Below are 22640 nucleotides of genomic sequence, written 5' to 3'. Positions count from 1 at the left end.
CGGCGGGACCGGAGGCTCATGGCGGGACCGGGGGGGGGGGGCCCTGCCCCGAGCGAGGGAGCGGGAGCGGGGTTGTGCTGTGGCTCCGGGAAGGCAGAAGCTCCTGGTAGCCCCGGGGACACTGGCTCAGGCCCCAGGCACCAGCCCAAGAGCCCCTCCCGGCTCTCCCCCATCCCCTCCCGGTTTACCGGGACGGCTGCAGGCAGCCATTGCTCCCCACCGATTAACGGAAAGGGCAGAGCGAGCGATTCCCCGTGAAGCCCAACAGCCCGGGAGCAGCCAGCCTTGAGAGAGGCTCTGAAAGCAGCGGAAGGGAGCGTGGGACAGGCCTTTACCGGGGCCCTGAGGCCTAAACACCGTACCCCGAACCGTGGGGAGCCGAGGCGGCGGCGAGGGCCGGCGGCACCGAGAGCTCGTAAAAACCAGCGTGACGGAGATAGAAGGAGTTCACAAAACCATACGGAGACGTTTATTGAAGGTTGGAAAAGTGAAGTCTGAGAATAAAGGAAACGGGTTTGTCTGACGTGTTTCAACCAGGCCCAGGCGGCCACCGGGGCCCTGGGCCGGGGCTGCAGTAAACGGTGTTTCCAGCTCAGCTCCCAACAGCCGGGACCCCCCGGCAGAGCTGCCCCGGGCATGGTGCCCCCTCCAGCCAGCCGTCCTGCACCGCCTCGTCCTCCGTCCCCGCTGGGAACACACCGCACTCCGGATTGAGCCCTGCACGGCCCCGCACCGCGTCCACCGACGCGTTTCACGCCTAAACCCGGCTCTGCATGCACCGGCGACAGCACCCACGGCAGGACCCAGCCAGCCAGCGCCCAGCACCGCGCCGCTCTGCCCCGGCAGGTGCCTTTGGGCACAATCCAAGCCCACAAGCCCCTCGCTCAGCACCGCTCAGCCCCACCAGCGGCAGCTCGTCTGGACTCTTCCCCCCCACAGAAAGCAGCCATGGCTGGGGGGAGGCCCTGGGCCAAGCGCCCCCCACCCATCACCTCACCCCGGCTGTTCAGCACCAGCCACCCCAAAACGCCACCGAAAGCCCCCAGCAGCCCCGGGCCCCCCGCGCTGCCCCTGAAGCCCCACCGGGGCTGCCAGCAGAAGGGGTGGGCTCTGCACGAGGGATGGAGACGGGACCCCGAAACCGGAGCAGCTTTGGGAGCGACGAAACGGGGACCCGGAGCAGGTAGAGCAGCACCCATCACCCCGCGGTCACAGCAGCCGGGACCCCCCCCACCCCCCCAGCCCGAGTGGCCTCCGCTCCCTGCCCTCCCCTCACGCCCCCTCCTCCCCTCCAGCCCCCAAAAACTCCTGAACCCCCTTTCTGCCACCAACAGCTCGAGCAGAACCACCCCCCAACCCCCCCCCAACCCCTCACCAGGGTCCCCCGCAGCACCACAGAATTAAAACGGAACAAAAACACTAAGATATAAGTTACTGCTTAAATTATTTGTAAAACATCTTAAATTTTTTTTGTGTGACATATCTTAAATACGCCCCAGGCCCCCCCTGCGGTGTGTGTTCCCAAGAAGGCTGGGGGGGGGGCTTCAGTTCTAGCAGGGACAGAGCCCACCACTAACTGGAAGTCACTGGGGGAGGGAGCAAGGACCAGAGAAAGGGTTTCTTATCCTTTCACAGCTTCAACAACTCCGCGCTCTAAATATCAATAATAAAAGTTATAATAAAATAGTTCTTCGTGAGGCAGTGGAGATCGAACGAGCCCTTTGACGCCCCCCGTAGGGGCAGCCCCAGGTTTAGGCTTGGGCTCCAACTCAGTAGTAAAATGGGGCTTTTACTTGGGGAGAGGGGGGAGAGGGGGGGGCGGTTCTGAGGGCAGGGGGGGTGGTCGGGGCTTGTCCGTGTTGGCGGCGGCTCTGGAGGTGGTGGCAGCGCGGGGGTTCAGGAGCTCGCCGTACGAGTGGAACTCGAAGGCGGGGGCCGGGGTGGGCTGCATGCCCTGGGCGCTCAGGAGCGAGTGCAGCATATTGACCGTATCCTGGTAGTCACTGGCCTGGTTGGCGTTGTGCCCGTTGGCCCCCGTGGGACCCTTGTCCGATTTGATGTGGGGGACCCGGGTTTTGTTGGTCTGGGCTAAGGGCAGGTTGCCCGCATCCGAGCTGTGCCCTGGCAGGTGGGGGGCCCCGGGGAGGTGGGGGTAAGGGAAGGGCAGGCCGGGGCCCTTGGAGGCTTTGCTGACTTTGGGCTGGTGCTCGTGGGCCGCGGCCGTGGCTGCCGCCTCCTCCGGCAGGGGCCTCTTGCGGGAAGGGGCGAGGGGCCCGTAGCTTTTGTGGGGCACGGCGCTCAGCTGGCTGCCGTGCTTAGAGTCTCCCGGCCGCTTGTTGGCCACGCTGCTGGGGCCGGCGCCAAGCGGGGCGTGTAAGTGTTTGTGAGGGTGGTGGTTGTGGTGGTGGTGGTTAGAGGAGTGGCCCTTGTGTTTCTCCTTGTGCTCACGGTTCTTGCCGCCGCTCTCGTCCAAGGGGCCGTGTCTCTCCGCGGCGGTCGGCATCTTGATCCGCATTTTTATCTCCTCCTGCTTGGAAGGCAGCGGCCTCTCCGCACCTCCGCCCGCCACCGGGATCCTCAGCTTCAGGGCCGAGGCTTTGTCGCTCTTCTCGGAGCCTGGCGGGCGCTCGGGGTTCTCCGAGCCGCCCATGGGAATTTTCAGGATGATGGGAGAGGGGTTGCTGCTGTCCTGCTGGACTTCCCTCTCCCGCTGCTGCTGCACCAGGAGGTTCTGCGCGGCGTAGGCGTACTGAGAGCGCACGTTGGCCTCCATGTTCTCCAGCTGCCGCTTCTGTGCCGCCAGCTCCTCGGCGTGCTTGGCCCGGTACTCCTTGAGCGACACTTTGGCCGACGGGGCGTTCTTGCCGCTCTGCTTCTGATAACCAGCGCCATCTTGCTGTAAGGGATGCTCTGAGGAGCTTTCGTTAGTCCTGTGGCTTTGGGCGGTCTCCAGCTTGGCTGGAGGATGCCAGTGGTCAGGCTGGGACATCTCGGCACCGCTCTGGTCGCCGGGCGAGTCTGCCGTGGCTGGCAGAGAGGGCCCTGCGCCGGCGGTCGAGGAGGTTGACATGCTCATTAACCCAGCAATGTTCATGTCCGAACTGTTGTTCCTGGAGATCATGTTGAGGATCGTCAGGCTCTCGTCTTCACTGTGGTCGTCAGGCTTCGACTTCCTGGCTGCTTGAGAGGCCTGGGATAAAAGCAGCAACCGGTCATTGACTGTGGGCTGGCACTAGAGCTGGTTTGATGCAAAAGCAGCTCACCCTGCTCTCCTCACAGACACATCCACTTTGCCCCCAGCTCCCTCCTCGTGGGGAAAGACCCAATGGCTGGAAGCGGGGCTGCTAACGCCGTTAAAACCCCAAGGTCTCCACAGAGTTAATTCAGAGTCATGAACTCAAGCACCAAAGCGACATTTCGCAGCCGCCCAGCGCTCGGATTTGCCCCCCCACGCGCCCTGTCCTGCATTGTAGCAGCAGAGATGCCACACAGCACAGATCAGCCTGTCTTCTGCAAGCACCCACCATCCAAGCAGATCCTTACCCGCCAGTTCCGGATGCGTTTAAGCCGACTGGGAGTTCTCTCAAGGATCTGCAGGAATTCGTGAGTCAGTTCTGCAGAGGGAAACACCAGCCAGAGGGTCAGAGGTGGGCACAGCAGCGCTCACCCAGCAGGGCAGCCCCCTGCTTACTGATGAGATGGAGCTACTCCAGGAGGGGAAATCCTGAGGGCTCCTATCACCGAGTGTAAGAGCCTTTAGGGGGGAACCTCGCTCCAGAACTTACCATCTAAGAGCTCCAGCGTTACAGTGCCATCAACGTATTCCCACCAGTGCTTCCCGTCCGTGGAGACTGGGATCTCCCAGTTGGACCATTTACAAGCCAGGTGGATACAGACACAGGCCACGACGGGAGGGGTGTACTGCAGGCTGAAGGTGGTCAGGTGCAGGCTGACGTCCCCGGCAGGGAGAGAGAAACAGAAAGCCGTGAACCCCCCAGCCTAAACCTCAGCACTGCACAAGAGGTGGACGTGGTGGGGACGTCCCTTCCTCCCCCAGGACAACCCTACTGTTATGGGCATCTCTATCCCACTCCAATTTGCTTGTTCCTTCCCTGTTCTGCTGCAGATAATGTGGGTCCAGGCAGCTCTGTCAGCTCAAGGCTCTGGGCGTCGTGCGGGAGCATGAGGCACACGCTGCCGCCCCGCTCGAGCCCTCCTCCGCTCTGCCAAGGTAAGGGGTGAAGCTGAGGTGCAAAAAGAGCCTTAACTCTGCCCCATAACGATGCCAGAAGGAAATGAAAGTTAAAACATCCGTAGCTACACCTGATAAATCCAGTTCATCGCTTAAGCACCTTCATCAGGCGCTCCACAGCGTCACTTTAAGGCAAAGTTGAGGCTGCCTGGCTGCATTTCGTACTTTCTGCCTGGATTTCTTTCAAGTATAACCCTAACTCCTAATTCCTTGGTTTTGCAATTATTGCTGCAGGGATCAAACACGTTTCCAGGATGCATTTACCCACACGTTACTACCACCACCTTCCCTTTACAGTGAAACCCACGTGGTGCCCTTTGGAGCTCCAGAGCACCTTCAACAAACTCTGACACCTCAGTACTAAGCAAGGAAAAAAATGTCTCTGTTCATTCCAAACCTTTTGGGTTTGGGTTGGGGTGGTTTTTCTTTCTCACAGCTCACTCCCCATAAAAGCAAGCAGTTCCTGAGCACCCCACCTCCCTCGCTTCTATGGCTGGTTTTGCAGCTGGTTTTGACCAGCAGCGAGCAGGAGAAAGGGTTCCTGCTCTTCCTGAACCACCCTGAGCCATCCCCAGCTGCTCGTGGGCTGAGCAATGCCCCAGGGGCCACCAGTGGCACATCTCCAGATAAGATCTTGTTAAATATGAATCAATTGTAAAATAATAACCTGTTGGTAGCCATGAAATAGGATGTTTGGGCCAAGTCCTTGCTGGCTGAAAGAGAAAAGGAAAAAGCAGGGCGTTAGTCTGCACCTCCTGACAAAAGTTGCTCTGTTTCACAGGCCTCTCGCCACCCCACACAGAACAGGAGAGCCAGCACGGCTCAACCAGCTCTACATCACAGCTAGGAAGATTTTAGTGCACACAGAGAGCTCTGTGTGGTTCAGCAGAGCCACAACATCGCGTCAGTCATTTGCAACTGCCTCTGTTTTGACATTCGTTATGGTTATTAAGGAGCAATTAAGCAGGCAAGTTCTCAGGCAACCCCACAACGTGTTCTCACAGCCCTCCTCTCTCCAGCTGAGGTCACAGGGAGGAGAGGCCACGAGTGTCTGGCATCGCTCACCTCGCACGAGCTGCGTGCACTTCACCACGTGGGTGTGGGGGTGGTCGATGGTGATCTCGAAACCTGGAAGGACACAGACAGACGGCCATCAGCACACCCCTGTGGATCTACGAACCTCACGTCTCCTGCTCCTGGGGGACAAGGCCTTCTCCCCTTCCCTCCTACAGCCCCTGCTCTCAGGCAAGCAGGAATAGAGGAGCCCATTTTCCTGTATCCAGAAGACTCAAGTTCTCCAGTCACAAAACCCGAAGGTCACTCCTGCTGCCAGACCTCCAAGCAGCTAAATGACTTCTGCGCTTGAAAGACCTCACTGAAAACAAAACAACTATTAAGGATTTTAAAAATAGCAGGACAAAGGCTCTTAGAGCAGCTGGGAGGAAGGAGAAGACAATGGCATCTGCTCAAAGGAATTCTGTCACCCAAAAAGCTAAGAGGAAGCAGACGTTTTCCCTTTGAAGGAGCCCACAGCACTAAAGACAACTGAACTTAATCCTCGCTTGTTTCCTATTCAGTCTGTCCATTATGTTTTAAAGAAGAAAAAAACCATTCAAATCAGTCCATGTGTGCAACAGATTTGGTTCTTCCCAGGCAGAACGTTCTAGAAGAACCAGGACGTTAAAAAAGGCAACTGGAGAACCGAGTCACTGCAGAACTGGGGTCACCGTTTAGCCCCCGGGTGACTGATCGACACCCCGGCCCCTCTGGTCCCCTTTGAGGGAGGGACCAGGGGCGTTTACTCTGAACCAAGTCGGGGATAACAAAGGCCTACTGCGTATTTTGGAGTGGAATGCTAGCTACAAACTGCCTCTGAAAGGGAACAGATGTTAGCAAAACCAAGTTTTAACAGTACATTTTAGAAAGAAACAGGTTACCAGATCCAGTGGCCACAGCCCTAAACGTAGGCTCTAGCTTCTACTTTCAAAAACACCCCAAAACTCCTGCTGGTTTTTTTTTTTCCCCTCATGTTCAGCTATCTGATCAAAACATTAACTTTCAACCCAGGTTCTGTTAGACATCTCTCAGTGCAAACTGCTTCCTGGCCACAGGACTAGAGCGTTATCAAGTTCAACAGCACAACGGAGGACAGCGACTGGTGCCCAAGCGGTACAAAACCTGTTGTGGGGGGAAAAAAAACCAGACAAGCCACACTTCCACGCCTTAATTCCTCTGAGCCTTGACCCTGACACAAGTTACACCTGAAAAAACTGATGTTAAAAGGAAAACAGAAGGAGTGGGTGTGAAAAATAGAGTTTGTTGCCTGGACTCTTGCTCTCCCACTGGTCAGCTGTGCATCTGCCCTCCAGCTGTGGAGAAGACTGGGCGGTTAGGCTCTGCGGAGCACTCCTGGGTCTGGGATTCGTGTGGCGGCCCGTCCGCTTTGAAAAACTTACCCAGGGTCTGCAGTATTATGCTCTCTAGAATGACCAGGTCTTGGGCTTGTTGCAGGTAAGCCTGGGGTTGAGAGGACAGGCAAGTTACTCACGATGAGGCACTCCGTATAAAGCCTGCACATTTCTAACACCCTTTTCTCAGGGAGGCAAAAATAGCAAAGGGGAATCTTTATGCCGCTCTGCACTGGGGGAACTGGCACAGATTCCCTGCCAGAAAAGAGAAAGCAGAGCGCTGGGGCAGACCCGCTCCCCTGCTAGTGCTTCTGCCAGGGGACGGCTGCTCCGGGATCCACAGCGGCCCTCTCTGTCCTGGTCCCTTGCACTGCACGGGGTGGCTGTACGAGCAGTACAAGAGAGGAATTAGCTGCCTTGTTTGGTTTTTTTTTTCAAGCTTTCCTGGATAAAGCTGCCCCTTTTCAGCAGGGCTGGCTGCTCAGTTCCAGGTGAGACGGGCTGTCTCGAGAGACGGGGAACCAGCAACGTTCTTAATAAACCCACCACTAACCGTGTGGGGACAGACCAGAACCACGCCGCGCACACCACCTCCTGCTCTGCCAGACACTACCCACTCGCAGCAGCCACCATCCACGCCCTCCTCAGCAGCGTTTCACACAGACACCGTTACACAGCACATCCGAGTCACATTTGCAGCAGCACAGCAGAGGAGAAGAGAAGAGAGGTTGCCACAGAGCAGGAGAGAAAAGCCTTCTGCTGTACAGAAGCCAAAAAGCTCTCGGTAGCATAAGAGCAGTCCAGCGGGCAAGCTGTCACTGAGCATCCCAGGACACGGCCACCGCCGGACCCAGCGCTGCAGCCACACGGCTCAGGACGCAGCACGCTTCACCATTCCCATTCCTCGTGCCTCCGCTCCTCACACCACAGCCCACTCCTTCCCCCTCAACGCTTACCTCGCTTTTGGTTTCTAGAGGAGTTTCCAGGGGATGCAGGCAGGCATGGGCTACCTTGATTACGTGCTCCAGCTTACGAGGCTGCTCCTCCACCTTGGCTGCCAAGAACAGAGCTGCTGGTACTATTGACTTCAGAGGGAAAAAAAAAAAACAACATTATCAAGAGTAAAGCAAATAAATTAGTCTAATTCTCACATATAAAACAAATATTCCTTTAGGAAACAAAGCCTGCGCAAGTCCAAACACCACCAGGAGGGAAAAGAGTCTCTGGTGACCACCAGCAGCTACAAAACACCCTTCCCCTTCCCAAGCCCCCTCCCCAGGGCCGGTCCCACCACGTCGCCCCCCACGCTGGCTGCCAGGCAGCAGCAGGAGCAGAGCCGGGGGGTTCCCGGCACCCCCCACCCCGCCAGGCCCCAGCACACTTACGTTCCTGTGGAACTGGGTGAAGGACTGCACCATGTAGAAGCGGTGCATGTACACGATGGCCGTGTTGATGGTGAGCTGGGAGCTGATGGGGCGGTTAAGGAAACGCACGGCCCGGATGACGACCCCTGAGCAGCGCCCTCAGCTCCCCTACACCCCACCGGCACCAGGCTGGGCCTCGCTCTCCCCACTCCCAGGCCAGACCCGGCCCTCCCTGCACCCCAAACACGCTCTGCTCTCCCTGCTCACTCTCCCCGCAACCAGGCACGGCTCTCCCCGCTCCCTGGCTGGACCTGGCCTTCCCCACACCCCGGCACAGCTCTCCCTACTCCCGAGCCGCACTTGACCCTCCCTGCACCCCGGCACAGCTCTCCTCACTCCCAAAACAGACACGGCTCTCCCCGCTCCCGGCCTCCCTCTCCCCGCACCCCGGCCCAGCTCTCCGTGGTCCCAAAAGGGGCCCCAGCTCTCCCTGGTCCCAGCCTCACTCTCCCCGCTCCCGAAACGGGCCCGGCTCTCCCCGCTCCCGGCCTCTCTCCCCGCTCCCGGGCCGGACCTGCCCTTCCCCGCACCCCAGCACAGCTCTCCCCGCTCCCAAAACGCGCTCGCCTCTCCCTGCTCCCGGGCTGGCCCGGGCCTGGCCTTCCACACAGCTCTCCCCGCTCCCGGCCTCTCTCCCCGCTCCGGCGCCGGGCCGGGCCCTCCCCGCACCCCGGCCCAGCTCTCCCCGCTCCCGAAACGCGCTCGACTCCCCCCGCGGCCGCCCCCGGCTCCCCCCCGCACCGCCACCTTGCTCTCCCCGCGGCCAGGCCCGTCTCTCCCCGCTCCCCAGCCGCCCCCCCCCGGTCCCGCAGCGGTACCCAAGCGCAGGCCGCGCGGCCTAGCGCGGCCGGATACACGTTGAGGCGCTGCCCCATGTCCTGCAGCAGGTTGGCCGCCTGCTGCCGGTACGAGAGCTCCTTGTCGGGGTCGAGCCCGGCGCGGCGCGAAGGGCTGCGGTCCAGCTGCTCGCGGGTGAAGTACCAGCGCCGCCCCGCCGCGTCGCCGGCCCCGCCGCCCGCCGCGGCCTCCATGGCGGTCTGCGCCCGCGCACGCACCGACGCCGGACTGACGTCACAGGGCGGCGGCGCGCGCGTACCGGCCCCCGTCACGGGGGCGAGGCGCAGCGGAGCAGCCGCCGGGGGGCGCAGGCGGGGCCGGTGGCGCAGGCGCGGCCTAACGCGGAGCGTTGCTAAGGCCGTTGCTAAGGCCGTTACCCCCCTCCCGCACCTCCCGTCATGCCCCGCGCCGCAACGGAAGCGCTCCCCAGGCCCCGCCCCTCCATTAGCCACGCCCATCGCTAGGCCCCGCCCCCCGCGGCCCTGCCGGGGCCCCCCCGGGGTCGCGGCCTCCCCCGCCGGCCCCGGGCCCCCCCCCCCGCCGGCCCCGGCCCCCCCCCCCGCACACCGCAGGCCACAGCTCGTATCCAAAGTGAGTTTTATATATAATTTATCTGTACACACGAAGGACAAAGTACCTCAGGGCTGCGCTGGAGGAGGGGGGGGGGGTGGAAGCGGTGCCCCCCCCCCCCCCCCCCCAAAACGGCCCCAAAAAAAAAAAAAAAAAAAAAAAAAAAAAAAAAAAAAAAAGTCACTTCATTATTTTTTTTTTGCATGTAAAAGCGGGGGGGGCTGCCCCCCCCCCCTCCCCGCCGGCAGACCCCCCCCCGGGAGGGAGTGGGACCCCCTGGGCGGGGGGGGCCGGGACCCCGGGGGGTTGGGGGGCCCCCCCCAGGCAGGCGGCACTTCAGTTTGGCACATGGAGGGGGCTGGGGACACCCCCCCCCCCAGCCCCTTCCCGGGGGGGCCCCATCTCCCCTCTTTGGCACACGGGGGATTTCGGCAAAGGGAGGGTTGGGGGGGCTGCACCCCGACCCCCCCCCCGCTCCACAACCCCTCCGGTGCGGGGCTGGGACATGCCCCCCCCTCCCCAGCCCGTGAGGGGGGCACAGTGGGGGCACCCCCCCCCCCAGCACCTCCCTTTTTCCTCTTTTTTTTTCCTTTTAAATACGTGGATTTGGGGATTTTTCCTTTTTTGTCTAACCCCGGTGCAGGCTGGGGGGCAGCGGGGGGGGGGGACATGCCACGGGACCCCCCCCTAACTCCCTCCAGGGCCAGCATTGAGGAAATAGGTGGTCATCTCCCCCTTGCCCTTGACCTTGACCAGCCCCCGGCACTCCAGCACGTAGCCCTTGGCCGCCAGCACCTGGTACAGGTCCATGGTCACCTGGGCATGGAGGGGGGGGGACATGGGGGTGAGGGAGGGGCTCTGGGGGGGGCCCTGACCCCCCTCCCCGCGCCCCGGCTCACCTGGATGCGGTCGGGGACGCCGGTGCTGTCCATGCGGCTGGAGACGTTGACGGTGTTGCCCCAAATGTCGTACTGGGGCTTGCGCGCCCCGATGACCCCGGCCACCACCGGGCCCATGTTCAGGCCTGGGGGGGGGACACACACACACAGTGTCACAGACCCCCCCCCGAGGGCACGGGGGCGAGGGCACGGGGCGGTGGGCAAGGGCACGGGGGGGTGCGAGGGGAAAAGGGGGGGCAAAGGGGGGTGTGGGCGAAGGGTAGGGGGGGCAAAGGGGGTGTGTAAAGGGGGTGTGTAAAGGGGTGTGTAAAGGGGTGGGGTGTGCACAAGGGTGTGTAAAGGTGTGTGCAAAGGGGGGTGTGTAAAGGTGTGTGCAAAGGGGGGGTGCAAAGGCAAAGGGGGTGAAGGGGTGTGTAAAGGGGTGTGTAAAGGGGTGTGTAAAGGGGTGTGTAAAGGGGTGGGGTGTGCACAGGGGTGTGTAAAGGGGGGGTGTGTAAAGGTGTGTGCAAAGGGGGTGTGCAAAGGCAAAGGGGGTGAAGGGGTGTGTAAAGGGCTGTGTAAAGGGCTGTGTAAAGGGCTGTGTAAAGGGCTTGTGTGTGCACAGGGGTGTGCAAAGGTGTGTGTAAAGGGCGTGTAAGGGCTAAGGGGTGTAAAACATCAGTGTGTGAAGGGGTGTGCAAAGGGGTGTGTAAGGGCAAAGGGGGTGCAACACCAGCATGTGCAAGGGGGTGTGTAAAAGGGGGTGTGTAAAAGGGGGTGTGTAAAGGCTAAGGGGTGTGCAATACCAGCACGTGCAAAGGGTGTGTTTGTGCACAAGGGTGTGCAAAGGTGTGTGTAAAGGGTGTGCAAGGGCTAAGGGGTGTAAAACATCAGTGTGTGAAGGGGTGTGCAAAGGGGTAAGGGGGTGCAACATCAGTGCGTGTAAAGGGTGTGTGTAAAGGGTGTGTGTAAAGGGTGTGTGTAAAGGGTGTGTGTAAAGGGTTTGTGTGTGCACAGGGGTGTACAAAGGGGTGTGTAAAGGGCGTGCAAGGGGGTGCGCTCACCGATCTTCATCTGGAAGTTGTTGAAGGAGTGCTCGTTGATGTACTTCATCTGCTCCATGAGGTGCATGGCGTAGTCGGCCAGCGCCGCGATGTGGCTCCGGCCCTCGCGGTCGTACGTGGAGGCGTTGAGGCCCGAGGCCGCCATGTAGGTGCTGCCGATGGTCTTGATCTTCTCCAGCTGCCGGTACCTCTGCTCGCTGATGATCTGGGGGGGCGAGGGCGGAGGGTCACCCTCAGCCCACCTCTGTGGGGACCCTGCGCCCCAGCTCCCTGCACCCCATCCCCTCCTTCTCCCTGCACCCTGTCCCCACACGTGGTGCTCCACGGCTTCTCCAGCACCCCATGCACCCCATCTTCTTGCACCCCATCTTCTTGCACCCCATGCACGCTGCTCCACAACCTCTCTGGAGCCCCATGCACCCAAACTCCTGCACCCCATCTCCATGTACCCCATCCCATGGCTCCACAGCATCTCCAGCACCCCAACTTCTTGCACCCCATCCCTGGGCACCCCACACATGCTGCTCCACAACCTCTCCGGGGTCCCGTGCACCTCATCTCCCTGCACCCCACACACGCTGCTCCACAGCCTCATCAGCACCCCGTGCACCCCAGCCCCTGCACCCTGTCCCCACACATGGTGCTCCACGGCTTCTCCACCACCCCATGCACCCCATCTTCTTGCACCCCATCTTCTTGCACCCCATGCACGCTGCTCCACAACCTCTCTGGAGCCCCATGCACCCAAACTCCTGCACCCCATCTCCATGTACCCCATCCCATGGCTCCACACATGCTGCTCCACAGCCTCTCCAGCACCCCATCTTCTTGCACCCCATCCCTGTGCACCCCCCACATGCTTCTCCAGCACCCCACGCACCCCATCCTGTGCACTTCATCTCCACATGCCCCATCCTCACCCGTGGAGCTCCACAGCCCCTCCAGCACCCTGTGCACCCCATCTCCCAGCACCCTGTCCCCACATGTGCTGCTCCATGGCTTCTCCAGCACCCCATGCACCCCATCTTCTTGCACCCCACACACGCTGCTCCACAGCCTTGCCAGCACCCCGTGCACCCCATCCCTGTGCACTTCATCTCCACGTGCCCCATCCTCACCCGTGGAGCTCCACAGCCCCTCCAGCACCCTGCATCCCCCATCCCTGCACACCCCATCCCTGCTCACCCCCATCTCCACGCCCCACCCCGTCACCCCCCCCCACTTGGGCACCTCGTCGAAGTCGGCGATGATCTCGTTGAGCAGCCGCAGGCACTCCACGCCCTCGTTGTTGGCCTCCAGCTCGACGTAGAACTCGGAGAAGTTGCTGATGGAGGCGAACATGACGGCCACGCACTCGCAGGACTGGTAGTAGAGCTCGTCGTTGCGACGTTCCCGCGCCAGAAAATGGGCCGCCACGTCCTTGGGCAGGATGTTGTGCAGCAGCCGCCGGTTGTAGGCCTGCAGCTCCTCCATCTCCTCCTTCTCGCCCGTCGCCTGCGTCACACAGCGCCGTGCAGAACCCCAGAGTCAACCAGGTTGGAAGAGCCCTCTGGGACCATCAGGTCCAACCATGGCCCTGACACCACCATGGCAACTAGACCAGGGCACTAAGTGCCATGTCCAGTCTTGTCTTAAACCCCTCCAGAGATGGTGACTCCACCACCTCCCTGGGCAGCCCCTTCCAATGGCTAATGACCCTTGCTGAGAAGAAATGCTTCCCAATGTCCAACCTGACCCTCCCCTGGCCAAGCTTGAGGCTGTGTCCTCTTGTCCTATCGCTGGTTGCCCTGGAGAAGAGGCCGACTCCCACTTCACTACAACCTCCCTTCAGGTAGTTGTAGACTGCACTAAGGTCACCTCTGAGCCTCCTCTTCTCCAGGCTAAACACCCCCAGCTCCCTCAGCCGTTCCTCAGAGGTCAGACCCTCCAGACCCTTCACCAGCTTGGTCGCCCTCCTCTGCACTCGCTCCAACACCTCAACATCTCTCTTGAAGTGCGGGGCCCACAACTGGACACAGGATTCGAGGTGTCCCCTCACCAGTGCCGAGCACAGAGGGACCATCACTGCCCTACACCCACTGGCCACACTAGTCCTCATAGAGGCCAGGAAGCCATTGGCCTTCTTGGTCCCAGGGCCACCCCCAGCCCCCCTCATCCCCCCCCCGGGTCCTACCTGCAGCTTCCAGAGGAAGTCCAGGCGGGCGGTGGACTCGACCTGCTGCGCGTGCAGGTACAGCGCCAGCGCGAAGACGGCCAGGATGGCGGGGGTGACGTACCGCAGGGCCACCTTCCCCTCCGCCGCGCTGCCGGCACCCCCCGCCCGCTGAGACGGGGCGCCGGGAGAGCCCGCGCCCACCCCGGGGACCCCAAACCTGCACCCAGACCCCAGAGATGCGCCCACCCAAGGGATCCCCCAAGATGCACCCAATCCCAGGGACCCCAAAGCTGCATCCAGACCCCCAAAGATGCACCCACCCACCCAAGAGATCCCCCAAGATTCACCCAGCCCCATAAGATGCACACCCCCCCGCCCCAGGGACCCCCAAGATGCACCCAGTCCCAGGGACCCCAAACCTGCATGCAGACCCCAAAGATGCACCCACCCACCCAAGAGATCCCCTAAGATGCACCCAAACCCCAAAGATGCACCCAAACCCAGGGACCCCAAACCTGCACCCACACCCCAAAGCTGCACCCACCCTCACAGCACAGACCCCCAAGGGACCCTCCTGCTGCTGCCCACCCTCACCCCCCTACTCCCAGTTCCCCCACTGGTCCCAGTTCCCCGCTCACCATTCACCCTGGGTCCCGTTGAAGGAGGGCCTGGGGGGGGAAGAGGAGCCGGGGGTTAGCGGGGTGGGGACACGGCTCCCAGGGTGGGGACGTGGCTCCCAGGGTGGGGACACCCTGGTGAGGGGACACTGAGGACTCACAGAGCGTTGGCCACCACGAGCAGGTCGGCGTTGTCGAAGAGGGCGGCCTGGGGCCCCTCCACCAGCGCCACGTAGGTGGCCTCGATGGCCACCATGAGCAGCAGCTTGCCCAGGCTGCTGATGTGCAGGAAGACGGAGCAGGCGAGGAGGCTGAGCACCACGCTGTAGCTGAAGTACTGCGGGGACACGCCAGCACCCCATGGGGACCCGCTGGCACCCCGGGGGGACCCCTGCCACCACCCCACGCCCACGGGGACCTTGCACCCATGGGGACACCCTGCCAGCACCCTGAACCTGTAGGGACCAACACCAGCACCCTGTTTCTGCAGGGACCCTGTGCCAGCACCCTTTACTCTTAAGGACACCCCATACCCTTGGGGACCCTGTGCCAGCACCCCTGGGGACACTGCGCCTGCAGGGACCCCGTGCCAGCACCCCACATCCTTGAGGACCCCGTGCCAGCACCCTGGGGGACACTGCGCCTGCAGGGACCCCACACTGGCACCCTACACCCTCAGGGACCCCGTGCCAGCACCCTTAGGGTCACTGCACTTGCACAGACCCCCTACCAGCACCCCGTGCCATCATCCTCGGGGACGCTGTGCCTGCAGGGACCCTCTGCCAGCACCCTGCATCCTCAGGGACCCTGTGCCAGCACCCAAGGGGGACCTTGCACCCACAGGGACCTATGCCAGCACCCTACATCTGTGGGGACCCCATTCCAGCACCCTGGGGGGACACTGCACCCATGGGGACCCCCTGCCAGCATCCTGCATCCTCAGGGCCCCTGTGCCAGCACCCAAGGGGGACCTTGCACCCGCAGGGACCCATCCTGGCACCCACCCAGGACCCCGTCCCGGTGCCCTTGCCCCCACGGGAGCCCCGCACCCATGGGTGCCCCAGGGCTGCCCACCTCGGGGAAGTCGCAGGCCAGCCCGTCGCGGTGGCAGGGGCCCGCGGGGGTCCCCAGGGAGAGGTTGAGGGCCCGGAGCTGGCAGGGTCCCACGGCCTCGGGGGTGACGTTGAGCTCGCGGGCGGCGCAGTCCCGCAGGGACACCCGGCTGCAGGCGAACTGGGGGGGGGGGAGAGGGGTGAGCGGGTGCCCTACAGCCCCCCCACACCCCCCCCCCCCACCCCACGTGTCCCCACCATGTTCACGAAGGCGGCGACGAAGACGAGGAGGACGGTGAAGACGCCGATGCCGGTGCTGTGGGCGCGGGACTGGACGATGCTCCGGGAGAGCCGCTGCAGGGCGGCGGGGAAGAGCTGGGGGGGGGGGACAGGACCCCGTCACACGCGGCCGAGCCCCCCCGCACCCCCCACCCGCCCCGTACTCACGGTGACGCAGGAGTAGATGGCGCAGACGAAGAGGATGGCGGCAAGGAGGATGAAGATGCTGAGGTACGCGCCGAGCATCAGCGGGGAGCTGGGGAGAGGGGTGGCCGTGAGCGCCGGGGGGGGACACGGGGGGGGACAGGCCAGGGTTTGGGGGGGCCGCGGCGCTCACTGGGGGAACACCACGATCTGGAGGCAGCAGATGAAGCAGAAGACGAGGAGGGTGCAGGCGACGTAGCCCCCGAAGCGGTCGTCCACCTTCTTGGAGTACTGGGTGGGGGGGGGAGAGGGGTGAGCTGGGCTGGGCAGGGGGGGACAGAGGGGACCCCGGGGGACACAGGGGGAGAGGATGGAGGGGACCCCACGGATCGGAGGGGACAGACGGGACCCACCGCTGGGATGGGGAGGGTGGAGGGTACCATGAAGCCAGGACAGAGAACCCCAGGGGATGGGGGTGAGATGAGGGGGGACAAAGGTGCTGATGGGGCCGGGGTAGAGGGGACTTTGGGGGACAGAGGGGGACAGAGGGGGGGACAGAGGGACCCCCACCTTCTTCTCCAGCTCGGGCGTCTGGAAGGTGAGCAGGAACTTCTTGACGTGGTCCTTGCGGAGCTGGTCGATGCTGCGGGCGTCGATGGCCCGGCTCAGGAACTCGTCCACCTCGTCCTCGGGGTTCAGGGCCTCCTGGGCACCACGGCTGGGGACAGCGGTGGGTCAGGGTCCCCCCCGCACCCCGGCTCTGCCCCAGGGAGGGGCTGGCTGCGACCCCCCTGGGCGCCCCGGCATGGGGACACTTACTTGTCCTTGCTGGAGTCATCGATGCCCTGGGGAGACACGAGGGAGATGGATGGGGGGACCCTCATAGGTGACAAGGACACGGGGCATCCCCAGGGTCACCAAGGCCACGAAGGATGGGGGACAGAGTCATCTGACACCAGTGAGGCTGGGGGATCCCTGGGGGTCCCCAAGGCCAGCGAGGACAGGGGGGATCCCCAAGGGCTGGTGAGGATGGAGGGGGACATCTGGGGGTCCCCAAGGGCTGGTGAGGACAGGGGGGACATCTGGGGGTCCCCAAGGGCTGGTGAGGACAGGGGGGACATCTGGGGGTCCCCAAGGGCTGGTCCCCCCCCCCCAAAGCCACCCACCATCTGCCTGAAGGCCTTGGAGTCCTTGGTGCGGGAGAAGGAGCGCTCGGGCACCCAGCGCGGCACCAGCCCCTCCGTCGAGTTGGCACGAGCCCGCTGCAGCTTGGCCAGGATGGCTTTCTCCTCCTTCTGCAGGGCAACGTGGCCATGAGAGGGACAGCCCCGGGTCACCCTCACCCCCCCCCTCCTCAAATGCCCCCCGACTCACGCGCTTCTGGCTGCAGCCGACGATGAGGAAGGTCTCGATGTTGTGCTCCTTGAGGTAGGCGTTGCGCTCGCCCCCGTGCCCCGGCTCCACCTCATAGTCCCCGTTCAGGTACTGCAGCGTCGCCCAGGTGATGTGGATGCGCCTGGCGAGGGAGGACGGGGGTGCTGAGCACCCCCCCTGCACCCCCGTACCCCCCACCCCAGCCTGGCACCCCGTCCCGGCTCACCCGGCTTTGCCACCCGCCTCCATGTGGTTGGCCAAGGTGACGTCGTTGGACCAGACGTCGAACTGCCACTTGCGCAGCCCCAGGACGCCGCAGTGCACCCGCCCGCTGTGGATGCCCACGCGCATGTTCACGTTCACCCCCGTCACCTCACGCACCAGCCTGCGACGGCACCGGCACCGCGTCAGCCCCGGGGCACCGCGCCGGTGAGCACCAGGGACGCGCCAGCACCAGGGTCGGGCACAGCCCCCCGGGGTGGTGGTGGCACTGGGGATGTGCCAGGACCAGGGATGTGCCAGCACCGAGGTTGGGCATAGCCACTCCAGGGCTGTGGTGACACCAGGGATGTGCCAGCACTGGGGACATGCCAGCACCAAGGTTGGGCACAGCCCCACCGAGTTGCAGTGGCACTGGGGACATGCCAGCATTGGGGACGTGCCAGCACCAAGGTCAGGCACAGCCACCCCAGGGTTGCAGTGGCACCAGGGATATGCCCAGGACCAGAGGTGTGCCAGCACCAGGGACAGGCACAGCCCCCCCCCAAGTTGCAGTGGCACCGGGGATGTGCCAGCACCAGGGTCGGGCACAGCCCCCCTGACTTGCAGTGGCACTGGGGACATGCCAGCATTGGGGACGTGCCAGCACCAAGGTCAGGCACAGCCACCCCAGGGCTGCAGTGGCACCAAGGATGTGGTGGCACCAGGGACGGGCACAGCTCCCCTGACTTGCAGTAGCACTGGGGACATGCCAGCACCGAGGCTGGGCGCAGCCCCTCAAGGTTGCGGTGGCACCAGGGATATGCCAGGACCAGGGATGTGCCAGCACTGGGGACAGGCGTGACCTCCAGGACTGCGGTGGCACCAAGGATGTGGCAGCACCGGGGATGGGCACAGCCCCCCCCCCCGGGCTGCGGTGGCACCAGGGCTGTGGTAGCACCAAGGATGTGGCAGCACCAGGGATGGGCACACCCCCCAAGTTGCAGTGGCACTGGGGACATGCCACCACTGGGGTCAGGCACAGCCCCCCAGGCTCATGGTGGCACCAGGGATGTGCCAGGACCAAGGATGTGCCAGCACCGGGGACAGGCGCAACCCCCACGTCTGTGGCAGCACCGGGGATGGGCACAGCCCCCCAGGGCTGCGGTGGCACCGGGCAGAGCCCCCCGCGCCGTCCCCACTCACGAGATGGCCTCGATCATGTCCACGCCCATCTCCACGCAGCAGTGAGCGTGGTCCCCGCGCGCCTCGGGCAGCCCCGACACGCAGTAGTAGCAGTCCCCCAGGATCTTGATGCGCAGGCAGTGGTTCTCCTGGGGTGGGGGGGGGGACAGGTGGGTCGGGGGGGGCTCAGGGACATCCCCCCCCCCCGGGTTTCCTCCCCCCCAGCCCCGTCGCTCACCGCCGCCAGCTTGTCGAAGCGAGCGAAGAGCTCGTTGAGCGTCATGACGAGCTCCTGGGCCGTGCACTGCGAGGCCAGGCTGGTGAAGCCCTCGATGTCGGCGAAGAGGATGCTACAGGGAGGAAGAGCGTGGGGACCCCCCCCCTCACCCCCTGACACCCCCCCCCCCACCCCACACCCCGCCGTACCTGACGTTGTCGTGCTTCTGGATGTAGATCTTGTGGAACATCATGTCCTCCTTCTTGGTGTTGATGTCCTCCTTCATCTCCATGGCCACGTGCTGGGGCAGCACCGAGAGCAGCAGGCGCTCCTGCACCCCGCCAGCCCCCCGTTAGCTGATGGACCCCCCCCCCAACCCGGCACAGGGCACCCAGGGGCACCCCCCACCCACCTGCTGGCGGTTCTCGCGCTGGAGGTGCAGGCGCGCCTGGATGTAGCCGCGGGTCTCCTGGAAGGCCTGGCGCTGCGACACCTCGGCCGGGTAGTGGGTGCAGACCCCCACCACGTTGGTGCAGAGGAAGATGAGGGCGTTGGCGCTGAGCTGGGGGGGGAGGTGGGCTCAGGGCGGCCGCCTGGAGACCCCCCCAGCCCCACGGCGAGACCTGGCCAGCTCTGGCACCCTTCTCTGCACCCCAAAACCCTGGCTCTGGTTGGGGGGTGCTGCCAAGAGGGGCGGGGGGAGCTGCAAGGGGGGACATGGGGCAGGGAGGCATGGGGACCTGGGGACCCAGGGTAGGGGGGATGCAGGGACCTGGGGACGCAGGGGACCAGGGTGGGGGGGATGTGGGGTACGTAGGGACGTGGGAAACCAGGGCAGGGGGGGCTGCAGGGACATGGGGACCCAGAGCAGGGGGACACGGCGGGACGTGGGGGACCTGGGGACCCAGAGCAGGGGGACATGGGGGACACAGAGACCCAGACCAGGGGGGACACAGGGGACCTGGGGACCCAGAGAAGGGGGGACATGGGGGACCTGGGGCTGCAGGAAACCAGGGTACGGGGGATGTGGGGACTTGGGGACCCAGGGTAGGAGGGGCAGAGGGGACATGGGGACACGGTGGACCAGGGCAGGGTGAACACAGGGTCCTGTGGACCCAGTGCAGGGGGGACCTGGGGCATGTGGGGGTGTAGGAAACCAGGGCAGGGGGCATGTGAGGATGCAGGGACCTGGGGAGGGAGGGACATGGGGACACGGGGTGGGGGGGACACGGGGACACGGGGTAGGGGGGGACACGGGGACACGGCCAGGCCCCGCGGGCCCTCGGGAAGCGGAGGAAGCCGGGGGAGGGCCGGGAAGCGGAGATGGCTGCAGCGGGAGCGCTGCGGTTTCCCCCCTCCCCGTCCCCGTCCCCCGGGACCGGGGCCAGGGCTATTTATAGCGCTCGGGCGAGTGGGAGCGGGGCCTCACGCCCCCCCCCAGGCCCCATCGCTCCCACCCTGCGGGGGTCACCCTGCTCAGGGGGGGCTTCCCCCCCCCCGAGCTCCGCTGGCCTCGGCCCCCCGGCATCGCGCCCCGTGGGGACAGCACGTGGCCGTGGCCCCGGCCAGGCAGGGCGAGGGTGACGGGTGGCCCCGGGCGAGGAGGGGGGAGCGCGGCCAGGCCCTGCCAGGGGCTGGGAACACGCAACCCTGGGGCGAGGGGACCCCCCCGTGCCCCCCCCCGTGCATGCAGCACCCCACTGGGAGCACCCACCACCCCGGGGGGGACACGACAGGGGACACTGCCAGGGTCCCAGCCCCCCCGGGTGGCTGCCACCCCCCTGCCCTGGCGCCCTGGCCCTGCGTCCCCCCTCAGGGGGTTTCTGCCGGCCCCACAACGGGGGCTTTGTGGGTGCCCCCCCCCCGCCGGCACAGCCCACAATGGCGGGTCTGTGCACAGGGACAGACAAGGGGCCCTGTCCCCCCTCCCCAAGCGGGGCTGTGGCACCAGAGTGACCCCCAGCAGCGCCCGCAGGACCCCAGCGTGGGGACCCCCCACCCCCGGGCAGCCGAGGGGTCCCTCCCACATCCAGAACTTTCCACACCAAATGCAGAAAAGCCCCAATTTTTGCAGCGAGGGACTCGGGGAGCCGCCGGCGAGGACAGGGGGGGTCCCACCCCGGGCGTCCCCCACCCCGTGCCGCAGGCGGGCAGGACCCCCCCCCCCCCCCAGCCCTACCTGCTTCCAGAGGAAGGGGTCGGCGGCGTTGCGGTGCCAGGCGATGGCGAGGTGCAGGGCGGAGAGGAGGGCGCCGGCCAGCACGGCCGCCCGCATGCGCACGGGCAGCAGCGTGTAGGTGATGTAGATGAAGAAGACGCTCCACCAGACGCCCTCGGCCGCGCTGCGGGGCGCCGCGGCCGCCGTGCCCAGCGCCTGCACCCCGGCCAGCAGCCCCAGCACCACGTAACTCACCACCCACATGTAGTCCTGGGGGAAGGCGCTGCGGCTGCACAGCACCATGAGGAGCAAGAAAAGGGCCGTGGCGGCGGCCAAGGCGGCGGCCGCCGGCACGTGCGGGGTGCCGGGGAGGCAGTGGAAGAGCAGCATCACCCCGCAGACCAGCACCAGCACCCCCATGAGCACCGTCAGGCTGCTCTGGTTCATCTGGAAGAAGTAGCGCTGGTAAAGCCGCTCCAGTTTGGCCGACTGGAAGCGTTTGGAGCGGAAAACCTGGAGCAGGCGCCGCCAGCATTCGCCGGCCGACGGCCGCCCCCCGCGGCCCCCGGCCCCCTTCGGCCCTTTGGCTTCGCCATCCTCCAAGCCCAAGTCCACCGATTTGAGGCCCAGGTCGCCCGCGGGCCCCTTCTTGCCGTAGTGGTCCTCCTGCCAGGTGCAGCGCAGCCCCCGGGGGGGCCCCGCGCCCCGCTCCATCTCAGGGTCCTGCAGGCAGCTCATGTAGCGGGGGCCGCAGAGGGCGGCGCGGGGGCGGCCGCCCTTCTTGCCGTTGCGCTCCCCCCATGCCGTCTTCCGCTCGTCCACCTTGGGCACCAGGATGCCGCTGAACCACGACATGCTGCGGGCACCGGGAGCGGGGGGTCAGCGCTCCGTCCCCCGCCCCGACACCCCGACAGGGACCCCGGTGCCCACAGGGGCGCGAGGCAGCGATGTCCCCCCCCGGCAGGGACGGGCAGCGAAGGGCCCCGATGTCCCACCCCGAGCCCCAGCTCTCCCGCCAGCCCCATGGCCCCCGCGGGAACGGCCGGTGCCCGGGGCCGGTGTCCCGGTGCTTGGCCCTGCTGAGGCCGCCCCGAGCCCGCCCTCCCCGGCACAGCGACCTGCGGCAAAGCTGGAACCGTCCCGGCCCTGTTTGTCTTGAACAGCGGCCAACGGGCTGCACCGGGCACCGCAGCCCCCGGGGCACCGGGGACCGCACGGGACGTGGCAGCCGGTCCCAGCCCCGGGCGAGCGGCGGTGGGGGAACGGCCTCCCGGGAAGGGCCGGCCCCGGCGGCCGCCACCTCCCTGCCCGCCCGCCCGCCTGCCCCGGGCACGGCCGCGGGGAGCCCCACCGAGCCCGGCCCGGTCGCCCCGCACCCGCCAGCGCCCTCCCGCCGCCCTGGGCAGCCCCCCAAGCACCGGGCAGCCCCCCCAAGCACCGGGCAGCCCCCCCGGGGCCGCACCACTCCCGCCGCCCCGGGGCCCAGCCCGGTACCCCCCTCCCCGCACCGCCCCGGGCCCCGCGCAGCGCCCCCGGTTCCCCACCCTGGTCCCGGTCCCCGCCGCCGCCGCCGCCCCAGCTCCCCCCCACCCCTCGCCGCCGCGCCCGGTGCTCCCGGCCGGCCCCGCTCACCTCCGCCTCCGGCGCCGCCGCCCGCGGGGCCCCGCGCCCCGGTACGGCCCCGCCGCCGTCGCCTGCTCCTACACGGCGGCCGCGCTGCGCCCCCGCCGCCCCATCCCGCGCCCAGGCCGGGCCCCCGGTGGCGGCCCCGGTCCCGGTCGCAGCCCCGGCCCTGGCCCAGCCCCGGCCCGGCCGGTGCCCGCCCCCC

At 65.2% G+C, this 22640-nt stretch overlaps 2 protein-coding genes across 3 annotated transcripts; both read right to left on the bottom strand.

The window, feature by feature from the left end:
- Window positions 1-1427: 1427 nt before the first annotated feature.
- CCNT1 (cyclin T1) lies at window positions 1428-9117 on the bottom strand. 2 transcript variants are annotated; one of them, XM_068410610.1, is made up of 9 exons: window positions 8940-9117; window positions 8046-8127; window positions 7617-7745; window positions 6709-6769; window positions 5318-5380; window positions 4920-4965; window positions 3786-3949; window positions 3544-3614; window positions 1428-3190 (listed from the first exon to the last, which is right to left on the bottom strand). In XM_068410610.1, exons 1-9 carry the CDS (start codon window positions 9113-9115, stop codon window positions 1790-1792), a joined length of 2193 nt encoding a protein of 730 aa, XP_068266711.1. In that variant the 5' UTR covers window positions 9116-9117; the 3' UTR covers window positions 1428-1789. The 2 variants fall into 2 exon arrangements, with proteins under 2 accessions (XP_068266711.1, XP_068266713.1); XM_068410612.1 differs by lacking the exons at window positions 6709-6769; window positions 8046-8127; window positions 8940-9117 and having other exon boundaries at window positions 7617-7636.
- A 519-nt stretch (window positions 9118-9636) lies between these two features.
- Window positions 9637-22534, bottom strand: ADCY6 (adenylate cyclase 6). Its single transcript, XM_068410050.1, has 22 exons — window positions 22445-22534; window positions 20834-21668; window positions 19067-19216; window positions 18864-18985; window positions 18676-18787; window positions 18459-18586; window positions 17281-17439; window positions 17055-17196; window positions 16847-16975; window positions 16500-16525; window positions 16251-16398; window positions 15874-15971; window positions 15705-15792; window positions 15516-15632; window positions 15280-15438; window positions 14367-14542; window positions 14227-14256; window positions 13607-13736; window positions 12664-12927; window positions 11434-11638; window positions 10391-10515; window positions 9637-10307 (listed from the first exon to the last, which is right to left on the bottom strand). The coding sequence occupies exons 2-22, from the start codon at window positions 21665-21667 to the stop codon at window positions 10179-10181; spliced, it is 3471 nt and encodes a 1156-aa protein (XP_068266151.1). The 5' UTR covers window position 21668; window positions 22445-22534; the 3' UTR covers window positions 9637-10178.
- Between the last annotated feature and the right edge of the window lie 106 nt (window positions 22535-22640).

The sequence above is a fragment of the Nyctibius grandis genome, chromosome 11 (genome assembly GCF_013368605.1).
Source record: "Nyctibius grandis isolate bNycGra1 chromosome 11, bNycGra1.pri, whole genome shotgun sequence".
Lineage (NCBI taxonomy): Eukaryota > Metazoa > Chordata > Aves > Nyctibiiformes > Nyctibiidae > Nyctibius > Nyctibius grandis.
The sequence above is the reverse complement of the archived record's forward strand: the minus strand, read 5'-3'. Positions and strand labels throughout refer to the sequence as shown.